The sequence below is a fragment of the Sinocyclocheilus grahami genome, unplaced genomic scaffold (assembly GCF_001515645.1).
Source record: "Sinocyclocheilus grahami isolate Dianchi unplaced genomic scaffold, SAMN03320097.WGS_v1.1 scaffold229.1, whole genome shotgun sequence".
Taxonomy (NCBI): Eukaryota; Metazoa; Chordata; class Actinopteri; order Cypriniformes; family Cyprinidae; genus Sinocyclocheilus; species Sinocyclocheilus grahami.
Window position 1 is genome coordinate 715,099 of NW_015505408.1, and position 13,741 is coordinate 728,839.

At 35.9% G+C, this 13,741-nt stretch overlaps 1 protein-coding gene across 1 annotated transcript in view; it reads left to right on the top strand.

Annotated features, from left to right (window-relative positions):
* Positions 1 to 3,315: 3,315 nt before the first annotated feature.
* The window catches only part of LOC107597162 (anoctamin-8-like), a 32,489-nt gene continuing 22,063 nt past the window's right edge, over positions 3,316 to 13,741 (top strand). Inside the window, exons 1-3 of the mRNA XM_016288112.1 lie at positions 3,316 to 3,674; positions 10,798 to 10,908; positions 12,277 to 12,409. Coding sequence (XP_016143598.1) covers positions 3,503 to 3,674; positions 10,798 to 10,908; positions 12,277 to 12,409 — 416 coding nt within the window. The 5' untranslated portion in view covers positions 3,316 to 3,502. The remainder of the gene's footprint in view (positions 3,675 to 10,797; positions 10,909 to 12,276; positions 12,410 to 13,741) is intronic.

A 13,741-nucleotide genomic window follows, 5' to 3' on the forward strand; every position in this document is an offset into this window, starting at 1 on the left:
GTGTGTATTTTTGTTTTCTTTGAGCACAAAAAGTATTCTCGTAGCTTCGTAAAATTACGATTGAACCCCTGATGTCACATGGACTAGTTTAACAATGTCCTTACTACCTTTCTGGGCCTTGAACGTGTCAGTTGCGTTGCTCTCTATGGAGGGTCAGAGAGATCTCGAATTTCATCAAAAATATCTTCATTTGTGTTCCGAAGATGAACAAAGGTCTTACGGATTTGGAACGACATGAGGGTGAGTAATTAACAACAGAATTTTCATGTTTGGGTGAACTATCCCTTTAATATTTATTTGGCACCTGATAAAGATGCTCTCAGTTCATAATGCATAAATATTACAAAATGAATGGCAGGTCTGAGGGGCATTGAAACTGTCAGACGTCTCTACACAATGCATCTTAAGAGACAGATAGAGCTGGCAGAGATATTGTGCAGCACTGTGCAGGCAACAGTCACGTCGCAGGCCCTGTCTGGGGAGACCCTCAGGTGGTGCAGGCACTGAAATCGTGATTTCAGGAGGCCGAAGGTCATTTCGATTTGAGCCCTCGTTCTGGCATGGGCATGGTTGTAAGCCTGCTGTGCTCGAGTTTGGGGGTCTGCAAGGGGGGTCAACAGGAACGTCTCACAGGCATAGCCTTTGTCTCCTAGCAGCACACCAGAGAACTCACCTGAGAATACAAAATATAATTCTTACAACTAGCAGAGTAAAACTTCTGACACACACATGATGTCCAGGGTGCTTTAAAAAATTGGGGTGGCTTACCTAGTGAGAAATCCCAGCTTAATCCCTTATCTTGCTTTTGTGCAATACCCCCCTGGTCTTCAAATCGCTTCCTCAAAAACAACATTTCTCTGAACATGACAACGCGAGAGCTGCCATTAAAGACATGGGAAACAAAGTAACTGGAGTGAAGTGCATGTTAATTAGCTGATATACAGGAATAATGTGTCAATAGCTCGGCTGAATCATTCATCTTCACACCGCTGTCATAAACGAGCGCTCCACGTGCGGTTTGTTGTTGTTGTCGATTCCGTTCAGATGAATTTCATTGGTCCGCGGCGATACACGTGGGAGCAACGATGCTTGTTATTGGCCAGCTTCACTGTCAATCAAATAAAAGTCTTTCCCCTTGTGCGCCCTACAATTCTGTCCGTGTGGCACTAGTGACGGGAACCATGCTAGTCTGTTTAACTACTCGAATTTTGAGACTTATCTGTTGTTGTGTTCAATTGAAAAGATCATGATCGAGTTCTATTTAGTGTCAGCAATGTCGTGGAGTATGACATATTATACTTAACTTAAATCAACATGTTTTTTCAAGGAATAAATGAAAATTGAAAATGTGTGATTTATTTCATGCGACATTTTCTAATTCCTGTCTAATTGCTATAGGTCTTCAGTGCATGTAGTTTTTAAGACATTATATTAGTAGAGAGATTGCATGATATTTGTACCCTTTAAAATGCATAGCAGAACTTTTTTAATCAATTGCAACTTTATTTATGATATTGAACATGTTTAGGCTAAATACCCCTAGATCAAACTACCAATATGAAGTTTCCATTGGCTTTTTTAGAGGTTGTGAGGCAGTGAAGGGTGCATGTAAGAGCTTGACGAGTAAGCATAAAAAATGATTATTGCTTGGTTTGCTGTTAGCTGACGTGATTGCTTGTAAAAGCAATAGGGCAAGACTATGTCTGAACCCCTTGGTGAAGCTATTTCATGTAATTATCAATTATTTTTATATTTTACACTATATCTCATCACAATGCAGAGTATTTATCATTTTAGTAAAATCAGATTGAGTTGTGGTAATGAGACCATTTGAAAATGTGTTGTGACAATTACAGATAATATATACTTGGATCACAAGGGTTTTTATTACACATAGCCTATATATTTATTCATTTAATATCTTACAACAATTTAAATGCAGAACTGTATGTATTATGAATATAAATCACCATTAAATATAAATCATATTTTCGACTGTATGTAAATAATTATTTTCGACTGTAGATCTAGATTATGGAGAAAATCACCCTGTTATATGCCTTCAATATATGCTCTTTTGTTCAGAGAGAGGAATAATAAATCACCTTCATAGTTAAGCCATTCTGAAATATTCAGCTGGGAAGATATTTTTTGCATTAATTAATAAATAATACCCTGTTTCATCCTTTCGGACAGGCTGTCTCATTTTAGTCCCACAGAAATACAGAGGGAGACATATATTCACAAATACTCTTCTACATGCAACGATTGAGTTTGTATGTAACCAGTGATACAATTACAGTTTTACTGTAAATTATGGGTAGTTGGATACTTCGGTTGACATACTAAAAATATTTTAAACAGCATTTTTTAAATGAACTCATATTAACTGAGCGTTAATAATAAATATATTAACAAATACTTTGCCGTATACTTTTATATAAATTGAAACCATAAAACTGTTAACAAAAAGATTATGCCTTTACACAAATTATTGCATTTAAGACACAACTTTCATTCAAAAATTGTTATCAATTTCACAAAATTATAAAGAAAAGGCAGGGTGACACTGATAAGACTTTTCTTGCAAACATACTCCAATAATCTTTGTGTCAATCTTGTTATTAACAACTATGAAAAATAAGCCTTGAATTTGCAAGCAGTCAACTTTAAAACATTATTATTATCATCATATTTTATTAATTATTTTTGAAATATTTATTTGGCACCTGATAAAGATGCTCTTAAATCATAATGCAAAAATACTACAAAATGAAGGACACTTCTGGTCTTCAAATCGTCACTTTGTGCTGGGTAGTCTGGATGGAGAACCTAAATGAATATTAAAATATATCCTTAATACTAGAAGGACTTATGTTGCCTTTTCATCATAGGGCCCCATATGAAAACAGGCTATTCTCTGTTTAAAACTTGCCATCAGACCTGGATGAATAATTAGAAAAATGTTCATCATATTTCAAAAAAAATCATTTTAACTTTTTGGGAAGAAATTAAGTTAAAGGTAAAATACTGCATAATTGCATATCATAACATACATGTAAGCAAATCTCTGTAAAACCTTCAGCCCAAATGAATTACAGAGTTTTGCCATCCTAAATGCTGAGGTTTGATTTCTAATGTACAGATCAATATAGGCTACATCAATATACACTCATGCTGAGGTCAGCCAGCTAATGAACGTCTCCTATGAGAAGGTGGCAGTGTGAGTGGACTATATCTGGATCTGAGTGTTTGAAAGCAAAGGCAGACAGAGAGAGAGAGAGAGAGAGGCGGTGTATAATATCTTCTTCTCCCCTTCTTTGTCCCTCCTCCGCCATAGTACTCCTCCTCACGCCGCAGTCGGTCTCTCCTCGCATCCCGCAACAGGATGACTCACAACAACCTTCACTTCACCCTCACCTACATTTAACCCAGCCAGTGTGTATCCACACACACACTGCGCCCCATTTCTGCATCCATTGCCCGCTGAAACGGCAGCAGCATGATGCCCGACACGGCGGCGGCGGCCGCTGCTGCATCATCGGCGAGCAGCATCAGCAGCAGCAGCGACAGCGAGAGCTCGCGGCACAGACACCGAGCGCAAGGAGACTCGGAGCGGCCAGAGCAGCAGCAGCACAGCGCTGCCCCTCAGTCCACATCAGCGGGCATTTTGGGTGAGTCTGGAGAGGGCAAATACGGACGGGACAGGTGCATGTGACGCGGGCATAAGGGACAGACGGCATGTCCTTCGAGCAGAATGAACAATGCGGCGCTTTGTTATGCTGTCTGCTCTGTATGTCCATTATGCATGCATTAAACTCTCCCTGCTGATTGATGTATGTGTGGCCTATAGAAGGTCATGCGGCAGCATCAGTTCAAATGCAAGAGTGGAGCTGTAAGGTAAGTCTACATATAATATGGGCCGTGCGCTACTTTTTTGCTCTCGATTAGTCCTTTTTCACAGGCCTTTGGGCAGGTTCAAGATGTCTGAGGCGATATTATTGCTGAAATCATCTTCTGTTTTGGGGTTTGTTGATGCTTGGATGGCCTTCTTATTGTGGCTTGTTGTGAAGCATTATACAACAATTAGTTCTGGTCCTCGAATCTGATTGGATGAACCCTGTTCCAAGAGTGCTGATATTTAGTCCAACAGCATTGGGTCTTTTACATCACTGGATATGTTTACATGCACAATTTACATGCACGGACTGAATTCATTCCGATTTATGAATCTGAGTGTAGTGTTTACATGAAGGCTAAATAAAGTGTTCGGGTTGATGTTTATATGTCACAAGCTTCAAATCTAATTTATTTATTTTTGCGCACACTGCACAAATATAGAGCTTCCCATTGTTTGCACATAATAACCACTCTCCTACACTGCTTCTTTATTTGTTTTAAACAGCAGAATTAATATTTTTCCATTACAAACCGCTGTGCCGTCATACGTCATTACGCAATTTCTACGTCATTGCACATGCACAGTCATTTCCGTTTCGGTTTTCAATCCGATCAAGCGTTTACATGCACTCTCAATCGCATTAGAAAAGGAATAAACCACCCCTTTCAATCCGGTCGAAATTTCGTTCGAGCTCAATCAGATCGTGATCAGTCCGATTGAGCTGGCAATCCGATTACAAACGGATTATTTGGTTGCATGTAAACGTAGCCACTCTGTTCGCCATTTTTATTTTTATTCTTATTTTTTTGAAAGTAAAAGCATTTTTGGGTGAGTCTGGTGTTTTCCAAGGGCACATTTCTCGAATCCACACAAAACGACTAAAACGCTGTATTATGCATGCCAGGCCAGTAGTTGGCGTTGTCATTGTGTACATCGCAAAAGGTGGAAGTAAGCCGTTTTCTGTGTATGTGCGAGACTTCCGGTTCATTAGCCACTGTATAAATAAAGAGAAGAATACCAGTAAACAGTAAAACTGTTTGTACTACAAACCAGTGTTCATTATTAAGATAATACATTTATCAAGCAGCAAAACGAGCTGTTTTGTACAGCTAAAAATAGCTGGAAGCGGATGACACTGCAGACACATTACATTTAAAAATGGCTGCGCCCACTCTTACAGGAAAAATCAGGTGGATAGGCCTTATGCGCCAGAGAAACAAGTGCTCAGCCATCTTTAGAATTCTGTCTTTGAACTTACGTATTTGCGTTAGCTCTATAGCACCACTGTTGAAGAGTAATTAGCTTGTGAAGTGGATTTATTTATTTTAGAGTTAACTAAGTTATCGGGAATGTAATGTTCGAAGCAGATGTCATAACAAATGTCAGTAGACCGGGAAGATTTTAAAATGAGCGGTTCAGAAATTTGTACGATCTTCACACTGTGGAAATACAAATGAAAAATAGAACCCAAGAAGCGCAGCGTTGAAAAGGGGCGGAGCTACATAAGGTCTATAGACCGCACATGTAATACGCATGCACATAATGTCACCGTTTTTCACAAATTCACGTTTTTCACAAATTTCACCTTTTTCAAAAACTTGCGCTTTGAAACCAGTTTTCAAAGGTTAGCATTTTCAGGCCCCCAAAACGCTGTTGCCATGTAAATGAACTGCCAAAATGCAAAAAAGTATTTGTTTTTATTTGAAAAGGGTGTTGTTTAAAAAAACAAGGCTACAAAATTAATTGATAACTATGAAGTCTCGATCATTTAGTTGATTATTCTAACAACCCCTCCTTTTCAGTTTTACTAATAAATGATCATTGTAAAGGCCCTGATATACGTCAAGTGAAATGACGACTGAACTGGCGTGACGTCATTTCAAACTAAATCCAACTATGGTACCACCTCCATAAGGATACAGATTTTTAACAGTAATTGATAAACCTTTAAAGCAGACCAGTAAGCTCTGAGATTGTTAATCAATTGTAGTTGTACAGTTGAAGTCAAAGGTTTACATACACCTTGCAGAATCTGCAAAATGTTAATTATTTGACCAAAATAAGAGGGATCATACAAAATGCATGTTGTTGTTTATTCAGTACTAATCTGAATAAGATATTTCACATAAAAGATGTTTACATATAGTCCACAAGAGAAAATAATAGTTGAATTTATAAAAATGACCTCGATGAAAAGTTTACATCCCCGTGATTATTAATACTGTGTTGTTACCTGAATGATCCACAGCTGTGTGTGTGTGTTTGTGTGTGTTTTTTGTGATAGTTGTTCATGAGTCCCTTGTTTGTCCTGAACAGTTAAACTGCCTGCTGTTCTTCAGAAAAATCCTTCAGGTTCCACAAATTCTTTGGTTTTCCAGCATTTTTGTGTATTTGAACCCTTTCCAACAATGACTGCATGATTTCGAGATCCATTTTTTCCCACTGAGGACAGCTGAGGGACTCATATGCAACTATTACAGAAGGTTCAAACGCTCACTGATGCTCCAGAAGGAAAAACCATGCATTAAGAGCTGGGGGTGAATACTTTTGAACAGAATGAAGATGTGTACATTTTTCTTATTTCGCCTAAATATCATATTTTGTTATTTAGTACTGCCCTTCAGAAGCTACAAAAGTTACATTTAAACTGATCTTCAAATTCAAAAATTTTCACCCCCGGCTCTTAATGCATCATTTTTACTTCTGGAGCTTCAGTTCTGAAGAACAACAGGCAGTTTAACTGTTCAGGAAAAACAAGGGACTCATGAACAACTATCACTAAACCAAAAAACACAGCTGTGGATCATCTAGGTAACAACACAGTATCAAGAATCACGGGGGTGTAAACTTTTGAATGGGGTTATTTTGAAAAATTCAACTATTATTTTTTCTTGTGGACTATATGTAAACATCTTTTATGTGAAATATCTTATTCAGATTAGTACTGAATAAACAACAACATGCATTTTGTATGATCCCTCTTATTTTGGTCAAATAATTAACATTTTGCAGATTCTGCAAGGTGTATGTAAACCTTTGACTTCAACTGTATATAGTATTTCAGGGCCTTTATTCTGACAATAATCTTTCAAACAGTTTATTCAAACATTTTCTCTTGAAAATACTTAAATTATGAATAACAGGTATCAGTTCTTTTGTTTAGTGTATGCTACTTATCTGTTATGTGAATTACATCATAATAGCGACTGGTAGGCTAATAAACTTGTTTATTGAACTTTTGTATAAAATCAATATAAGATCATCTTGTTCCCTCGGTATGAAGAGAATAGTTTTGTTTGTTTGTGATGATTTATATGTTGGATTTGTTGCTTTTGGTATATCCTGGGCTGTGTCTTTCAGGGTTATGCAGTGGGTTTAGACTTAATTTGTTATTTCATAAGCTAAATGAAAGGCCAGCAATTTGATGATGGATGGCAGTTTCACAAACTAGTTCAGGTATAATAAATCGTGTTTATTAGAGATCTGCTGTTGTAAACCGGTGCAAATATCTCACCTGAACACCGTGGTAAAATGTTAGATGGATGTTAAAGCTCTGACATAGTTTTAATTGGAGCCTGGAGGCAGTGACTATGAAGAGGTCCTGTGTTGTGAAGTTACAAAACCACGTTACATTGTGATTTATGAGTCTGAAGTACACACTCTCAGAAAAAAAAGGTACAAAAGCGGTCACAAAAGCTACACCTAAAGGGTGGATATAAGAACCTTAAAGCTATTAGTACCTAAATGATAGCTGGTGATAATGATTAGTGATAGCTTTTGTACCTTTTTTTCTGAGAGTGTGCCAAACATAGTTTCGAGTTGTTATTTTTTTTCACACTTACTCGTACTGTATTATGTGGGTTTATGGCAAACCGAAGCCAGTATGTTTAAAAAGCCCATTTGCAAATCTTCATTTCATGTTTTCTTCTTTTACACTCTACTTTAAGACAATTTGATGGTACTGGTTATTAATCAGCTCGTTGTGCCCTATGAAATGACAAAGCATGTATTCAAATTCCAGCTCATTAAGTCATTCATAATTTCTGCTTTCCTTCACAGTGCCCCATTCATATGAGTAGATGAGTATCTGCTTCACAGGAATTGCTTTATGGAAACAGTAAATATATTTCTCATTTGCAGATGAAATATTTGTTTTTTAATATACTGTATCAACATTTATTTTAATAAATCACTTTTTGTGCTATTGTTGTCCACCACCGTGTGACTCCATACCTGCCCATGCATTAAATTCTTCACTGGCTTTGTTCATATGCTTTAGTAATTACCAGCGTTTTTGGCTCATCAGCAGTATGAAATATTGCTCTTTTGCAGTACTTTCCTTTTCAGCACCTTTTTATTTAGAAATAAACGTTTGTAGCACTTTATAATGTCTGTCCTGATGACCCCTCTGATAACAGAAATGGCAAATCACTGCTGCGTTTGAAAAGAATCCAAAAGTAAAGAGGATTTGCCTTTGCTTGTGTACTTTTTATGCTGTGGCCTCCATTAAGACGTTCACAGATTTCATTGCTGGTCTTCTCTCTTAATATAGCATTAACAAACAAAATACTATCAGGGTAACACAAATGATACAATAATGCAATAAACGTAAAATGAACACCCTGGTGCACAAACTATTTATGAAATCAAATACAATTGTGATGCATCATGCAGGGAATTTAGGAACATCACAGTAAAATGATTTACTTACAAACATTTTAAATAATAGGAATAGTTTTCTTTATCCTTCACATAAAGGCTCTTGTTGCAGATGCTCTTCAAGTGCATATAGTTGCGCTTTGGTGATATTTGGCAATATTTTATGACAATCTGATTATTTTTTTAAGTGCTGGATAGTGACCTGAGATTGTGTTGGATTCATGTAGACTGTGCCCCACTTTCTGAAGGTCATGCATCAGTGAGCATGAAGCCACTGTGAGCAGCTGAACATTTACAGAGCGGCCACTGCCAAAAACACTACGCAACTGACCAGAACTAGCTCGATGGCAGTGTCTGCAGTGGCAATCCACCTGTCACTTAAGTGGCCACACCCTTAATTATGCAGAACTTTAAAGCTTAATATGATTTAAACGGATGAGTTATAAAAAAATTCACCCCCCTTACAGTTGTCATGAAGGGCAAAATTAGCTATATAGACCAAAATAATTTTTTGAAACCAGGCCGTAAACATGTTATTTTCTGCTGTAAAGTTGGGCATTTTAACATGGGGAGTCTATGGGATTGACTCCCTTTTGCAGCCAGCCTGTAGCGGCCAGTTGACGAGTTACAGTTTAAGTCACTTCCGTGTTGGCTTCACAGAGAGCGCCGGAGGTTGCCACTTGGTTCCAACCAAGAAATTCTTTGAGACGTGCCTCTCGCATCGGCAAATAGAATTTGCAAAAATAGTAATTGTTTTTAAACACTTTCCTGCTTGGCGTTGGTCAAACAAATGGAAAGGCAACGATGCAGTGCCAAGCAGGACAATGAGACATGAAAGAAACAAAGATAAAAGATGCATTTGCTCAAATGTAACAAAGAAAAACACAAAAAGAACTCCAATTCGTATCTCCGTTATTAAAGAACAGCAACAGCAGAATAACAGCAATAATATTTTCTTCTGAGAAAAAAAGATCACGGTTTTGAATGTGAATCGTGCTATTATGAATATGTATGTGAATATGTAATCATTGAGTCTGTAAGAGTTTTTAATGTTTTTGAAAGAAGCATCTTCTGCATTTATTTGATCCAAACTAGTACTATTGAGAAATATTATTACAACTTAAAATAAGTCATAGAATGTAATTTATTCCTGTGATGCGCAGCTGAATTTTCAGCATCATTACTCCAGGCTTCAGTATCACAGGATCTTCAGAAATCATTCTAATATGCTGATCTGCTGCTCAAGAAACATTTCTGATGATTATCAATTGTGCTGCTTCATATTTTTGTGGAAACTGTGATACATTTATTTTTTTCAGGATTCTTTGATAAGTACAATTTTTTGAAAAAATTATACAAAATTTAAAATAGGTACTCCTTGTATATATTAGGGCTGTGCGATATTGAAAAAAATGCAATATGCAATAACTCATTAAATAATGTGATATTCGATACGATAACGCTTAAAGTGCCACATGCTCAGATGAAACCGTTTTACTCAGCTGTTGCGGAGTCAGTTCTGTGAACTTCTATAACTATCTTGTGTCATATATATATGGTTATTTGTATGTATGTATGTACCAAGAGTTCCTGTAAAACCACAACAAATTCCTTGTGTTTGCGCACACTTAAATGGTGAATAAAGCTCATTCTGATTCTAATAAGAAAGCACCCCTACAACAACTTCTGAAAGTGAACGGTAGTGTTTTACTCGAGCATTACATAAAAATGCCATTTTAACATTAGTGTAATAATGTTAACATGAGTTTAGGAACTGAATAATAAAAAGGAAAAATAAAACACTGCGTAGTATTTACTCTTTGAATTCAATATGCACTGATTCTTATTTAAGCTATAAAAGTTATTTAGGTAAGAGCAGTGAGTGATTTTCTCTTTGTCTTTTGTTCATGGCCATATATATATATATATATATACATCTTCACTTCCATCTTTATGTTTCGTATTTATAAAAACAAAAAAAACATTTTCCACAAACACCACACCACAACTAGTCGTGCTCTCAGGTCTCTGAGGTTATTGTTCATATTCAGACTCTGTCAGGACTCCAGCGCTGGAGCGTTGGGTTATGTCTCCTCTTCTCATGTTTCGAGGGGAATGACAGTGACATTTAAACTCGGCACCGTGAGCGAGGGGGAGAATAACAGCATGGATTGGCTCTGTTTGTTCATAGCAACATTGTAAAGTGACTGACGTTTGTTTTCTTTTCTCTTTCTCAGATAAGCTATTTGGGAAGCGGCTGCTGCAGGCCGGGAGACACATCATGTCCCATAAATCCTGGATGAAGACGGTGCCCACAGAGAACTGTGATGTCCTTATGACGTTTGCAGGTGCCTTAGATGTATTTTTTCCTGTCTCTTTCTTTCTATATTTTTTACAAAACACTGACTAAATACCTTTATTACTCCTTACAAAAATACCTTTTTTTTTAAATTATGGTATGATATTACTGTGGTATTTGAATGTGGTAATCTTTCAGTGCCATGATATATATTAATATAATATACCACCAGAGTACTTTTGACATGCTTCACAAATATGTGAGGAAAAAAAATGTATGATGCATAATTATTTGCTTTGGGGTTTGAGCGTGTTTTATGCTAATTACTAACTTCTGGCACAAGGACACTCATTTAGGATTCTCCAAATTCATTAACATTTGATCTGATAAGCTGTGAACATGCTGTGAATTAGCTGGAAAATATCCATGAGAAGTTCTCCTGTATGTGTAAATGCAAATAATCCACACAATTATTAGCGAATGAGTGCAAATGAGTGAAATACAATCATAACAATCAGGGTTTGTAAGTGAGAACGTCCAGTTTCATGCAGAATTACACATACAGTGTAGCTAGCGAACAAGATCCAGTGTCTTTATTTCATATAGAATACTTTTATCACTTTTGTCTACTGTATAAAGGGAAAATTTGCAATAGTTTTTACTAGTTATACCTGACTTTATCCTTAAAAAATAAAAATAAAAGCTTTTTTTTTACCCCAGTGTAGTCAGGTTAATATTAATTAACATTTTTTGAATAAAACCAGTTAATTTAGATCAGCGTTATTATGGTTAACTAAAACTAAGACCATAAACGAAAACAAAAAAATTGTTGAATTTTTTTTTTGTTTCAGCTACTTAACAGGGCAGCATTTCTCATTTTCATTTAGCTTAACTTTATTATTTACTAAAAACGAAAACTGTTATAATAATGAATAAACTATATAGACGTTTTTTTTTTTTAAAAAGACAAAAACACAACAACACAACAAAAAATGACTAAAACCTTAACTAAAATTAACATAAAAGCCAAAAATATAAAAAAAATCAAATCAAATTCAAAATATTAACAAAAAATATAGTAGTATCTCAATGATACTAAAATTATTAATTTCAATTTCAGGATTGTGCTTCAATCAGAATGCCTTTTGAAGTCCATTTTAATTTCTGAATTTATCATTAATAAAGCAAACAGGATGTACAACTGTAATTTAAAATATAAAGACATAGATTTGAAATAGAAACCATGTGTTTTTGTGTGAATTTACATTGGTATTTTATGCAAACAGACACATTGTACCTACAGTAATAGCTGCTGAAACAAACCGAATATTTTGGTGTTATGGATGTCGTTTTTTTGCTGTGTATCTCAGTTGAATAGCATATAGGTGATGAGGTGTTTATTTTTGTCTCCATACAGACACCACAGATGACCACACGCTGCTCTGGCTTCTGAACCACATACGGCTCGGCATCCCAGAACTCATTATTCAGATCCGACACCACAAACACACCAGAATGTACGCCTTCTTCGTCACGGCCACATACGAAAAGTGAGAGGGAGCTTTTATCTTACCTTTAGATTAATCTCCTGTTTATGAACGGTTTCTTCAGGTGATGATGATGTAATTACCATGTATGCCATGAAATGAGGCATAAGGGTCAAGAAAATACTAGTTTGATGTTTGTCATCTTCCAACATGAGCCTCTAAAGAAGAAGTTGTGGAGCTCATGAGAGCTCACTTCATCAAACAAAATACACTACCGTTCAAAATATTTTGAGAGAAGTATCTTATGCTTACCCAGGCTGCATTTATTTGATCAAAAATACAGCAAAAACAGTAATATTGTGAAATGTTATTATAATTTAAAGTAGCTGTTTTCTGTTCTCAGAAGATAAATTGTCTGCTAAATGACTAAATGTAAATGTAAATTGTAAAATATAATTTATTTCTGTGATGCGAAGCTGAATTTTCAGCATCATTACTCCAGTCTTCAGTGTCACACGATCCTTCAGAAATCATTCTAATATGCTGATTTGCTGATTTAAATGTGTTGAAAACAGTTGCTGCTTAATATTATTGTAATGATACATTTTCTTTTTCAGGATTCTTTGATGAATAAAAAAGTTCAGCATTTATTTGAAATAGAAATCATGTGTGGCAATGTAAATATCTTTAGTTTCACTTTTGGATCAATTTATTCAGGGTTATTACATACACCACACAAAATGAAATAAATGTTAACTGTAAGAAATATATACAAATAAACTGATTTTATTTCAGCTAGTTAAGGCAACATTTCTCATTTTTGTTTAGTTTAACGTGGTGTATTAAAACAACTGCAAATTAACTGGAACAAAAATTAATAAAAACGATATAGACAAATTTAAAGGAGACATATTATGCCCCTTTTTACAATATGTAATATACAGTGGGTACGGAAAGTATTCAGACCCCCTTAAATTTTTCACTCTTTGTTATATTGCAGCCATTTGCTAAAATCATTTAAGTTCATTTTTTTCCTCATTAATGTACACACAGCACCCCATATTGACAGAAAAACACAGAATTGTTGACATTTTTGCAGATTTATTAAAAAAGAAAAACTGAAATATCACATGGTCCTAAGTATTCAGACCCTTTGCTGTGACACTCATATATTTAACTCAGGTGCTGTCCATTTCTTCTGATCATCCTTGAGATGGTTCTGCACCTTTATTTGAGTCCAGCTGTGTTTGATTATACTGATTGGACTTGATTAGGAAAGCCACACACCTGTCTATATAAGACCTTACAGCTCACAGTGCATGTCAGAGCAAATGAGAATCATGAGGTCAAAAGAACTGCCTGAAGAGCTCAGAGACAGAATTGTGGCAAAGCACA